Here is a 12,980-nt window from a genome sequence, read left to right as displayed (position 1 = left end):
ACTCAAAAACTGTTAAATTAATTTCGATAAAATTTGGTATACAGATAGTGTCAGACCCTGGGAAGGACGCAAGTTACTTTTATCTCTGAATAAGCTTTTTCATGCGAGCGAAGCTGGGAGCAAAAGGTAGTATTATACAAAAATCCTCCGAGTCCACTTTCCCTCTTAATTATTGTCATGGGAGGTAATCACAATTCACAAACACGCGACATGTCCCGTGTTCGCCGTTTGTATAAAATATCGATTTCCATTCATTATGTCTGTCGCTCGATAAGCAACATTTCAGAGTTTGAAGGCCAACGAGAATCATATTATTCGATTAATATAATATCGATTGTTATATGTAACGATTAATTTATGTTGATTAATATAATGCGATACAGTTGAGTGCATCGGCTATCTTGTAAATTAATAAGAAAAGGACTTTGTCCCAGCATCAGGTCATCTTAAAATACGAGCATAGGAAAACTACCTTAAGCTGTATTATTAGTAAATTTTATATTCAAGCAATAAAGCCCAATTTTAAATGCCTGGTAGTAAATGGAGAAGAGTCCAATAGAATGTCGACGGGATATGATTAGCCCCTGACCGTCGAAACAATTTTGCCGGTCTACTTGACAACGAGTATATACAGGCTGATCCCGGAACGCGACATACTTACGTAGGCCGCTATGGCGGGTTTTACACCTTATGTACAGGGATCATTATCCAGGAGGATACAAATATCCCACCACCAGCTAACTTTGAATCTTAATATCAATCAGACGTAAGTCCAAAACTCCGGCACAGTCACGGTTATAATAAAACAAAAATCTTATCACTGATCAGTCGCCTAGCTAACCACATTAAAGCACACTACCAAAAACAGCTTCCTACATCGATTACAAAAGGTCACAAGAGAGTGCAGTTTGTCGATTTGGGTGTAAAAAAACTATATTACATAAAAATATACTAATTAACATTATCACGTACGATACGTGTTCGCTGTATAAATAACGGAGATAAAAGGGCAACCTGCTCGATTGTTTTGGTCATAAAGTATGATTGTAGGGTTATGTATGCGTATTATGTGGATGGACCTTATATCATAGTGGTAGAGATCTGTGTTATGTCTAGTGTATTTAACTGCCAGTTTCAGAAATATGTAATGACTATCAACCAATTCATGATAGATGGTGCTCGGCTAGAATTTCCGCATGCCCTGGAAATAGCATTATCGGTTTTTGTTCTTATAGACTATCAGCTCAATATTGATGCTTCTTACCCTTAGCTTACACTAGCAAGTTATCTCAGCATTATATGGGGCATAAACTTCCAAATGTTTTCACATTAGCGACTATATTTCAATAATTCTATATACACGCGACTCGCCACAAGTCCTGCAAGTTCCAAAATTTTTCAAAGGTCTACTTGCCGTGATTTAAAAAAATACCGTTAGAATTACTCGAGAAAGTTGACTTCTGCAAGTTTCCTAGCTAATCATAATTCTTAACCTTGTTTTATAGCACTTAGGAAGGAAATAACTGTTTTATAGAAAACAATGTAATTAAGTATCTATTTAAAGCCAGTATGCACTTTATTATTATTAAGTAGTTATAGTAGTACAGTGATGTATTGAAGAGATAATTGTTGCAATTGTTCACTTATTGGTAGTTGATATTAATGGCGTGACGTCAGAGGAAATAATCAAGAGAGCGCAACGACTATTGACTTATGACTGATTACACAGTACGAGTTACTGAGCTGACTGGAACGCTGTCCACTCAACTCATGAAATAATAGAGGGATAGGGTGAGGTGAGTGGCTAGTAACAACTGGCGCTAGACAGCCGTGAAGTTTTTGTAACAATGGAAGGAAATTGTTGAGTAAAAACTCAAAATATCATTACTGGGCATTGTTGCACTTATCGAAGTCGTAAACAGCCATAAAGGCAGATCTTTCGATGATCCACATGTCACGTAGACACAATTTTAACTACATACTGATAATGTAGTTGCTAAAAGGCAAGGCAACATAGTCACATGGCCATTGAAGGTGTTGGTATAACATGATCGTGCGAGTAATACAGCAGTAACTGACCTGGTCAACTCGCGCAGTAGATCGCACCGTGTAACTGAACCTTGCGATACCAACTAAAACTGGAGCGCTGTGTCTAGTTAGTTTGATTTCGTCTGTCTTCAAATATGGATGCATTCATTTATTTCGTGGAAATTCTGTTTCTTGGTAACGCTGATAAGTCGTTCCTTGTTGTTTATCATAATAGTAACCGGATCTTGATGCTTCATAGACATATTTATAGGAGTAATGAACCAATAAATTATACTGTTGCAAAATCTTATTATTTTTTATAGTTTGTTTTATACACTTGGGCCAGGCTTTCCAGATTAGAAAAAGTCAAGCCTTCCAACAGTTTAGACTGACTTCACTTGCTATCGGAAATTTTAGGGAGAACTCGCAGACAGTATATCAGGACTTTACGCATTAGAACGAACTATTGCCATATTTTGTTTACAGTGGTCAATATTTCTCGTTATATTTCGCATATTATTTAGTATATCACAATAGTAATAAATTATTAACGGAGTACAGTAAACATGTAACTGGAGGTAGCTCGCCACAGACGCGCGACCGCAGGTTCCTCGCGGCCACCACAAATCTTATGATTTTGTATCACAACTGCATTCGGACCCGTTAGTTGTGGCGTACGATTACTGTTCGTATCATTTGAGATCGTTATGTATTTCATATTAAGTAACTGTAAGCAGCGGCTTAGCGTAGTTCTGGGAAGGGGACGAAGGTGGTTCGGTACTTTTAGGGGCGGCAAAACGGCTGAAATAAAACTTTGAAAAAATTAAGTTCTTGCATATCCTTTATATTGCAACACTCCTCCTCAAATTTAAATTTGGTATCAAGTACATCACTATATGACACTATTTTCAATTACTAAATAAGACTCTCATTTTTGGGGCAAAAACCCACGCAACGCCACTGTGTATAAGCAATGTATTATCTTAGAGCAATGCCGTATGCTGTAATTATGACTGGACCGATAAACCAACATAAACAATTTGAACTTCTATTTTCAAATACGGAAGTGTTTGTTTGTCCTTAGACATTTGCCTCATGCGTTTGATCCTAAGCTTAGTTCGGCTAAGAAGCAGGTGGTGTGTTGTGTGCAGGGCCTGTCGTGCTGCCGGCAGCTGAGCTCGGTGCTGATCTGGCTGTTCGGCGAGCTGAGCGAGGCTCGCGCGGAGGGCGCGGCGGGCGCGGGGGGCGAGCCGGCCGGCGCACGCGCACCGCAGGCCCCCGCCACACCGATACATCAACTATTCTCACACAAGTAAGTGTTGTTAATACTTGCGCGGCAATGTGATTGCTATGTAATGATAGTAAGTCCGGTGTAATCCAGATATTCACTTTCTAAATAATTTATCTTATCCCTACGCAAACGATACAAAATTGAGCACGTACAAGCGAAGTTATCGTTATGAAAGGTAGGTACATCAAATATAGAATTAAGTTAAGTAAAAACGATCTTCACAATTTTTAATTGTAAGTTACGATCGAATTTTACTGGAAATCCGCTATTATTTTTATCGTTAAAAAATCGTTTAGCCCTCTATAATAACTCTGATAAGGTAAATCTATTTCCCCGAAGGAAGGTTATACAGTTCAAGCACAAAATATTAAGTACTTATCATTTAAGTATATAGAAATCTATTATGTTTATGGGCGAAATATCATTCGTAAACCTTACACGTGTGTCGACCTTATGAAAAAATAACTTAAAACAAACACGCAAGGAGTGTTAAAAAATAAATTCGCGAAAAACACATAATGTAAAGAAAACTGCAGGGTGATGTTGTTATTTATAGCTACACTGACGAGTTGAGAGTTGAGTCGAGAGGGCAACCTTTCATCCCGCTCCGGTCGTAAAGCACATGTGTCCACTCGTGAACGGGTCGGCGCACACCGAACCACGCTATCGCCGTGCATAGCGGATGTGAAATTGGTCTCAGTAATACAATTTATAGAGCTATGATAGATCATTTACTACAAGAATAGTCTGCCGTCATAACTGAACCTCTTGTAAGTCAGCGTCAGTAGCACAGATATTACTAAGCAACGTGTCATAAAATAGAACTAGGTGGAGTTGGAATATAAATTGTCCTCTTCACTTTACCTTTGCGAGCTCATGAGCATTTAATTGAATGTCAAATGCTAGTGATTAATAATTTTAACACTATAACTTTTAATGTTAAATATTTAACACTATGGAGGAGGTCTTCACATCACTTTGATTTTCTATCATACATCGAGTATCAATACGCGTCATGACGTATTCCTATTTTTTATGCATATAGTCGTCTTTAAGATAAGGAACGGTTCATGTGTTCGGACATCAATGCGCGTTGGGTTTAAATGTTTACGTCAAACGTAACATTGTAAATAACGCGGCGACGCGCGATAACCCGCAGTACCCACTACCGACCTTATCTGCCCTTCAGCGACACGAAAAAATAAAGATTTGCACATCTATACGTGACTCTATTGATCAAAGTTTTACATACTTACATTGCGTGGCCGTGGCATAACATTACACTGTTCACATAAAGTCAGGAAATCGAATAGATTGCTCCCATAACATCACACAATTGAATCGTAGTTATTAAACTTTATTATATTTTGTTAGAGTTTAATTTAGTTTACATTTCTTCCGCCAATGGATATCTGTCCAGAACCCTTTTACATTAATAATACTGAAAATATTAAATACTTACATGTTACTAAGAGTCACATATTTTATAGATGAAATTGAATCTCTTTTGAATGTGAACTCAACCGCGCGTCCTATTAAACCACCCTTCGCTCCGTAGAGGCTTCAATTCCAAAAAATTGCCCCTATTTACCGCGGTCCCTAAAAACATGTGTCGTATGTCATTTCGATAAGTACGCTCGACCAAACGCCACATTTTCCAAGTACACTATAGTGTATTGGATTTGTTCCAGGATCTGGTCGAAGCAGAAGCCGAGCGGCGCGCTCGGCGGCAAGGTGAGCTCCGCCGCGTCCTCCGAGAAGGGCTCCGTTACTGCCCGGTGAGTCTAAATTATTCATCACTTGTAGGTACTTTGTTCGAGAAATCAAAAAAAAAAGTTGTTGTTCGCGACTTCGACCGCATGAAGCGTCTTTACTACTAATACTAGACTATGGTCTTTTTATATCAATCTAAGCCGCTATCCGTAAAAAGCCACTACTATATCTATATTCGATAAATGTTATGATATTTTTTTTACGGACTCGTAACTGGGATAAAATATAGCCCGTACGTTCCTCCGAGACATGGTCTATATAAGTACCAAGTTTCCTCTATGTCTGTTAATCCGATTTTGTGTTTGCTTCTCTCAAATATCCAAACGTTTTCACAAGCATTCGCGTTTATAAGATTAAAATGATAATATGTATAAGTTAGTACGATAACATTTGATACATAGAAAGTCTTTGTGTAAGAACATTATGTGTATTGTTCTAGTGTAAGCTATACTGTGTAGCCCACTCCAGACGTTGCGTCGTCACATCACAAACCAATCTATTCGATGTCGGTAGTTGTTAATGAACTGGGATTCCCTTATTCAATTGATAGACAATGACTGATATTTCAAATATGTTATTAATCATTTCATACAAGTATACAGATATTTATCAGAATTATTTAATTTAATATATAATGAAATATTATTATTTTATATTTATTAAATAATTTTATTCGAAAATATTCTAAAACATACTTTTTTTTTCAATTCGCTTTTCATAAGAAGTTTTAGGAGTTATTGTTTGTTATTTCCGCAATACGCCTTAGATTATGAAACACCGTTTTTGTCTCTCAGGTCGCGCCACACGAGCCTGATAAAATTCGACTCAACCGACAGCAAAGTAAAGAGGAAATTGATAAAGGATCCCTCGCAGTCGTCCGAGTCGGCCGACTCCAACGACGACCTGCAGATACTGAACCGCTCCCTCGCCATCAAAGTGTGCTCGCCTGTCGACGACTTCGAGTACTTCAACTCTCCCGTGCGCTCCTCCAACGAATACCCGGACTCCTACTACAGCGACCCGTATTACACGCCAAAGAAAACTAAACCCAAAGCTGATGATTATATGAACGATAAACACAGAGAAATCATCAATTCTGAGATCACTACGTTCGAATTTACTTTGATAATAACGGATCTACTGCAGGAGCTGTGCAAGGCTGAGAGCAGTTTGTCCGGCTCCGAGGGCTCGCAGATATCCGTGCAGTGCATCAATTTCTCTTTACGGAACCTCTGTTCCCTGCAATTTAGTTCAGAAGTTCATAACCAAGATGTGTCCAGAATCAAAGTAGCCTTGACGGAGCTGCTCATAGTGTCCTTGGACAAGGTTCTAATCCACTCCGATTTATGTGCGAAACTTATCAATAACGGTATACTGCCTATGTTACTTAGAATACTTGAAGATGTCATATCAAAATGCAACAAAAACCGCGCCAGAGATATTGAAAAGACTGAATCAGAGAATCTACTTAAATTCGTGTTCGGCATCGCTTACTCTATCACAGCGTTCTTCCATTGCCTACTGATGCAGTGCCGCGGCGTGGACAAACTGCGGGAGTTCACTGAACAATTCAAGCTATACGGAGATTGTCTCAAAGGTGGACTCTTGAAGGAGTGTATAGAACTAATGATCAGAATACCGGTGCCGGATGAGGAAGAGACTATCACCTTAATTAAGAAATTGATAGAATCGGTGGGAAAATTGATCAACGGGATGAAGAGAGTGAGAACCGAAGTGATCCACTCGGCGGCGTGTCCGCGCTCCAGGCACAAGGTGTGCAGGCAGCGCGTGGCGGCCGGCATGCACCACCACCACGACATCCTGGGCGAGGCCACCTCCGGCCTGCCCATGTCCTCCGCTTGCTGCGTGTCTGTTCTATACGGGACCTTAACCTCTCTGCTGATCGACGAGGAAGTGTCCGCCCACAGCGTGCTCAGAAATAAAATACTACGAGTGATGTTGAACTATGGGGTGTGCTGTTGTTTCTCGCAAGGGATCCTTATGGAGAGCATCGTAAGGCTCATGTTGACGCACAACGGTGTCGCCTCGTTATGCCTCCAGGTACTGGAGCACACTGTTTACGGAGATTTAGGGGCAAGTATTCTTATACCAAAAGTTACTGATCAGCTTCCTTGTTCGATTTGCGAACCTGATGATAGAAGAGACTACAGCAAGAAGTACTGTCCTTTGAATGTGACCCCGATGGAGAGGAAGAGCGTGTGGTCCTTCCTCATCCACTACAACTCGTTACTACAGCTGGATAACCATAACAACGTGCTGCACGCGACTGTCAGCCACCTGCTGCGAGTCACGCCGAAGTGTCGCACCGAGATGAAATACGAGTTGCTGTTCAGTGTCATATACCCCACGTTCATCGTCGCCAAGCACCGGTACATCATACGCTTAGAGGAATCCGCGTACTTCGTCACGGTTTCATGTTTAAATATATTCGCCAGTTTATTAAACACGGTGTCCTTTGCCGAACAATTCATACAAAAAGGTGGACTTAGTTATGTGCTAGAGTTGGTGTCGCTCTCAGAATTTTCGAACCAATGTTGCTCAATATTGGAGATAGCGATCATCGTGGAGGTGTTTAAATTGATGAAGGAGAACTCTGAAATGACGTACTTCAGGGAGATGAGCACGCTGCCGTCTGTGCAGATGCTGTTCAAATCATTGAAAAACGTGACTGAAAAGTTCTATAACATATACAAAGCGAGGATACCGAGCGACAAGTTCGCGGAGTTGTGCGACGTGAGTAAAGAGAGGGCGGTGCTGGGGCTCACGCCGAGCGAGAGCAAGGTGATGGCTAACTCGAAAGCAGAAGAAGACAGCGCCGACACGTGCGACTATACAGAGAGCCTGAAGAACATCTGGACGTTCTGGAAGACGTGTGCGAGCCTGTGCCTGTACAGCCCCATGTTCCGCGAGTACGTGTCGCGCGAGGCGGTGTTGGTGGACAGCTACGCGCTGCTGAAGCTGGCGCTGCACTCCGTGGCCGCCGACTCCGGCGCCAGGGACGTGCGGCTGCTCATTAAGATCGTCGAGGCGCTGCTCACCGTGCAGTTTGCTGTCGCTGGTGAGTACTATTTCAGATTCTTTTATGTCCAATCGAATGTCAAAACAAGAAGCTTTACGTTTTTTTACATAAGCCCGGCTATATGTCGCCAGCCCATTGCCACTTCAATCTACTAACTTTCAGAGCTATGTCGGTCAACTTGCTTCTCTGACGTATCACTTCGTTCCAAATTTTGTCCTTCGGAGAGACTCCGAGCATAGCTTTTTCCATACCATCTTGAGCGACTTTAAACTTGTGGATTAGCCCCACAGTCAGTGCCCACGGCTCGGCTACGTATGTACTTGACTAAAACATACACATCACGCGTTTATCCTCAAAGGGGTAGGCATAAATGCAACCAGGTCACCCACTTTTCGCCAAGTATAATAGGTTCGGTAATGTGATAAAGGGCGATCCTATTGGTATATCTGATACTTGATTCCTTACTTGATTTAGAATATTATAATACTTAGTAATTCACTGGTTACAGTTCAATTACAATTAAAGTGTTTCAATTTTAGAAAACACAGTAAACACATACAAGTATCTTCTGCAGAAGTTATATAATATTTTATGTAATCTAAAATACATTTGTAAGTTGATATGTAACGCTTGAGAGCGGAAACCATACACCCTGTTATAACGTAAATTATTCTGTGCCATGTGATTTAATTCTTAAGGTGGTGTTTTGTGTAACGTAAGTTGATTTTGTTTTACAACGTGACAGATTTGCAAGGCCCTTGCTTAGTTATTGATTACACATCGTCAGATACTACCACAACGAGTACTTGTACGCGTATCAGCCCTGCGTCACATTATCACGCTGTTGGCCGCGCGTTAATATTAGGATTGGTTGTGTTGATTTTTTGTCGCTTATATGTTTTCTTTAAAATGAGAACGTTTGGCTTAAGTACTAACACAGCAGCCAGTGTCGTTTTGATTCAATTAAGATAACATAATAACCCCAAACTTCAAACAAGTTCGTTACGAGAATGCAACTTTTTCTTTATTTCCGTGTAGGTTATTTCTAGAATAGATTAAGTCTCCTCATAAACCGTTGTTAGTCCTCAAAATCTTAATACTGTGTCTGGGTGTAAAAGAGGTATTGATGTTCAGACGTGACGTGCTCATCATCGAAGGAGGCATCGTGTGGCGTGATCCGTCGTGCACTGTCGCTGGCTGGCGGTAGTGGCGGTACGGGCGGTGCGGGCGGCACTGGCGGTGCGGGCGGTGCTGGCGGTGCGGGCGGTACTGGCGGTGCGGGCGGTGCGGGCGGTGCTGGCGGCGCGGGCGGCGCGCACGTGCGCGCGCTGTGCGAGGCGCTGATCCGCGTGGCCACGGCGCAGCCCAGCCGCACGCACGTCATGCCGCGCCTCGCGCACGCCAAGGTAACTGCCCGCGACCCGCACGTGTATACATACCACCACCAACACTGTCGCCGCGTCTGTCAACTACCAAACCGATTTAGATTCAATTCGGTATGGAGATCATTTTAGATCCTTAAAAACACATATTATATAGTTTACTTTTTTCTCAGGAAACTACTTACACAGCGAGAATTTTTTTGTCGATAAATACTAAAGTAACTCTAACTGTGTACCTGTTCCCTGTTTCTAACTGAACCACTGACTGAATATATTAAAATTCATTACGTCGTAATCTTAATCAGTAAAAAAAAATATTACCTTTTATTTAGATTTTATCCCGATTAAATGCACAGAGACTTTTAAGTAGAAATGGATATCTGTCATTTATTTGTGTAAACATACACGTACTCTTTTTATTTCCAAAGTATCGTATCTAGTATGATTTGTTTTTATTTTATGGTTTATTCCGTGGTCCGCGTCAGTGTAGCCTCGCGGACTGGTTTTGGGCTATGCATATCGTTAATGGACGCTATAATCACCTCGGGTCCCGTTGTCTCGGATAAAAACGTCGTAAGGTCGCGTTTCGTGTGGCACGCCGCGCCGCGCCTGAGTCTATTCATTAGGAATCAACGCACTTGTTTGTTTTTATAATGCAAGTGATTGGTGAACAAAAAATTAAGCGGACACTATAGTAAATATTATTGAAATGCCTATAATATTTGTGAATGAAGCCAGTTGAAATATAAATAAACATTTTCACACCATTAGAATTTTTGGAAATTGTTCAGGTTCAACCAATCTTCGGGGTTTACGTTCCACTTCTTTATGTTGATTAATCAAAAAGACTTTAGCGATTCTACTAACTAATTATTAGTTAATATTGAACCCCTCTAGATCAAACACTCGAAATAGATCTATATCAAGTAGTTAATTATATACTTACAGGTTTTTAATCGATGATGTCTATCGACAGATTTTAAATTTTATTTGTATATAAAAATAAAAAAAATAAAAAATAAATGGCTACGGAACCAATGTTTACCACAATCAATACACGCCTAATATAACAAACCACAAAATAGTCATAACGCGGAACTCTGGGCTCGGCGCTAGTCGTCCACGTGAGAGAGGAACACGTTATTTCGCATTTTTTCTATTGTTTGTGTTAAAAAGTGAATCCAGTTTGTGTGACGCTTTGTTTTTTTATTATTTAAATGAAGTGTGTCGCTCGTGAAATATATTAAAAACAACATTGAAATAAACAGCGGATGATTAGAAAGTGAGTGTTTGTTAGAGAAAATGGGACAGCTTACATTTTGATTCTGAATTATTAAATTCCTGCGTTGGCGATATCTGAATCTGGTGAGTGTAAAAACAATATATTTGGGTTTAATATGTGAATCTCTAGTTTCTCAGACAAACCAACCATCGTTATTTGGAGATTAATTAGATATGACTAACGCGAAAAATATTACAAATAATTTCCTGCTGTCAAAAATTATTAACTATATTAATACTTCGGTAACTTTGCACATGAACCACGAGCCGCTGTTGATAGGTTTGTCTCAATGTAGTCAGTTTTGATTATATTTATTCTGTTATATTAATTGTTGCAATGATTTGCTTTTGAATTAAATATTATTTCATGGTTTTCCGCTTTTCATCCTCTTCGTTTTGTTAGTTTCACTATTTTACGATTAATTGTCTGTGAATTCTATACACATTAGGTATTAAGTATACAAGTCACAAGTATTATTGATACGTTTGGATCCCGATTACGATATTTTGTCTGACGAAAAAGTAACAATGTTATCTAATATGTTATGTCCGTATAAATACGATAATTGTGTAATTTATGATTTTTGGTAGATCCAATAAACTATCTGGAGCTTTAAAACTAAAAACCGAAATAATGATTTCTTATATTATCGCGAATATTTAATATTGAAATAAAACTACTTTACGGATTTTTTCGCAATAAGTTTGGTATTTTTTTCTCCCGACGTTTCCGACATTGCCGGATTCATGGTCACGGGGGACTTAGTCGCATGTAAATTACTCAAACTAATCGCGAAAAAATCCCAATAATTAGTTTCAATCGATATCCAGGATTCGCGTAAACATAAGATATCATTAACTATCCCAAACGCTAACTACGCGTTGATAGTAAGAATAAACCAATCAAAACAACTCATCTGTGAATTTGTCAAATAAACTTTATTCTGGTCCATTTTCGCTGAGGATTCAACAGTAGAGTTTCGATCGTATATGCGACTCAACCTTTAGTGATCATATCATATTGACAACCCACGGATGTGACTTAAAACGTATTCCTGCCCATTGCGTATATCCCATAACTAGAAAAGGAATAAAACATTAAACACTGGAATTATTAAGTAGTTTTAAACCCATGTTCTAAAATTACATCATACTTGTTATTAGTTCTAGAATCATCATCTTCGTCTGATGTTTTTGTAGCTTGTAGCCTCTGAAATAGCTCAAATAACAATGTATTATTATATATTATTAACAGAATATTATAATTTATATATACATACTGAATTTGTGGCAGGCCGATGTCTGCACATACATTATAGATATTAAAGAAAAACTAATTGGGGAGGGGGGGGGGTAGTCTTATTATAGCAACAGGAACCAAAACAACAGTATTTAGATTTTTTGTCTGACTGTCTGTATGTGTATTTGTGCACTCATCAAGTAAAAATTACTGCATGAAATTACGTGCAATTTTTACCAATGTATTCCTAGAGGTCTATCTTAAAATATAGGCTCCTTTATATCCCGGGAAATATAAAGCGAGACTTTAATCGTGGAAAATATCTTCCACGCGGGCGAAGCCTCAAGCAAAAGCTAATGTAAAATAATATTCTTAAGCTGAGATTATTAACAAATGACCTACGTATATCTAATAACGAATACAGCGTGCAGGATCAGGATTTGGGGTCCGCGTACAAATCCGTTTCACACGATTCTATATTGACATACATATATTTTTAAACTTTATAGAATCATTTATTTCTTAAAGGCCGTGTGAAACACATAATTATAATTATTAATAACTTACCGCCAGTCATGAACACTCCACACAGTCAGGGTATAGGCGTGATTTTTATTATTATCATGGGAAAACAGCTATATTTAGTAATCATAGTGGAACATAAATATGAGGTCATTTAAAAGTTTTCACAAATAGAATACAGTACTAGGGTTGAGTGGTCAGTAGCTGAAACTTGCATTTATTATGATATAAAAATTATTTTAGAGTTGAAAATGATTTTAATTTATTAGGGCTGATTTGCTAATCATCATACAAAAATCATAAAATAAATTAATATAAAAAATTTATAATTTAATTTCCATGTAATTTATTCTTTAAACGATATTAAATTAGACGATAATATTATAATATCTAAGTACTGTGTGATAATAATTGTCAAAACAA

At 39.1% G+C, this 12,980-nt stretch overlaps 1 protein-coding gene across 1 annotated transcript in view; it reads left to right on the top strand.

Moving 5' to 3' along the window:
* LOC115440471 overlaps positions 1–12,980 on the top strand; it is a 60,050-nt gene that overhangs the window by 9,201 nt on the left and 37,869 nt on the right. Inside the window, exons 6-9 of the mRNA XM_037442375.1 lie at positions 3,180–3,340; positions 5,011–5,097; positions 5,887–8,171; positions 9,267–9,538. Coding sequence (XP_037298272.1) covers positions 3,180–3,340; positions 5,011–5,097; positions 5,887–8,171; positions 9,267–9,538 — 2,805 coding nt within the window. The remainder of the gene's footprint in view (positions 1–3,179; positions 3,341–5,010; positions 5,098–5,886; positions 8,172–9,266; positions 9,539–12,980) is intronic.

Source organism: Manduca sexta, chromosome 24 (assembly GCF_014839805.1).
Source record: "Manduca sexta isolate Smith_Timp_Sample1 chromosome 24, JHU_Msex_v1.0, whole genome shotgun sequence".
Taxonomy (NCBI): Eukaryota; Metazoa; Arthropoda; class Insecta; order Lepidoptera; family Sphingidae; genus Manduca; species Manduca sexta.
This window is presented reverse-complemented; position numbering and strand designations above follow the sequence as displayed.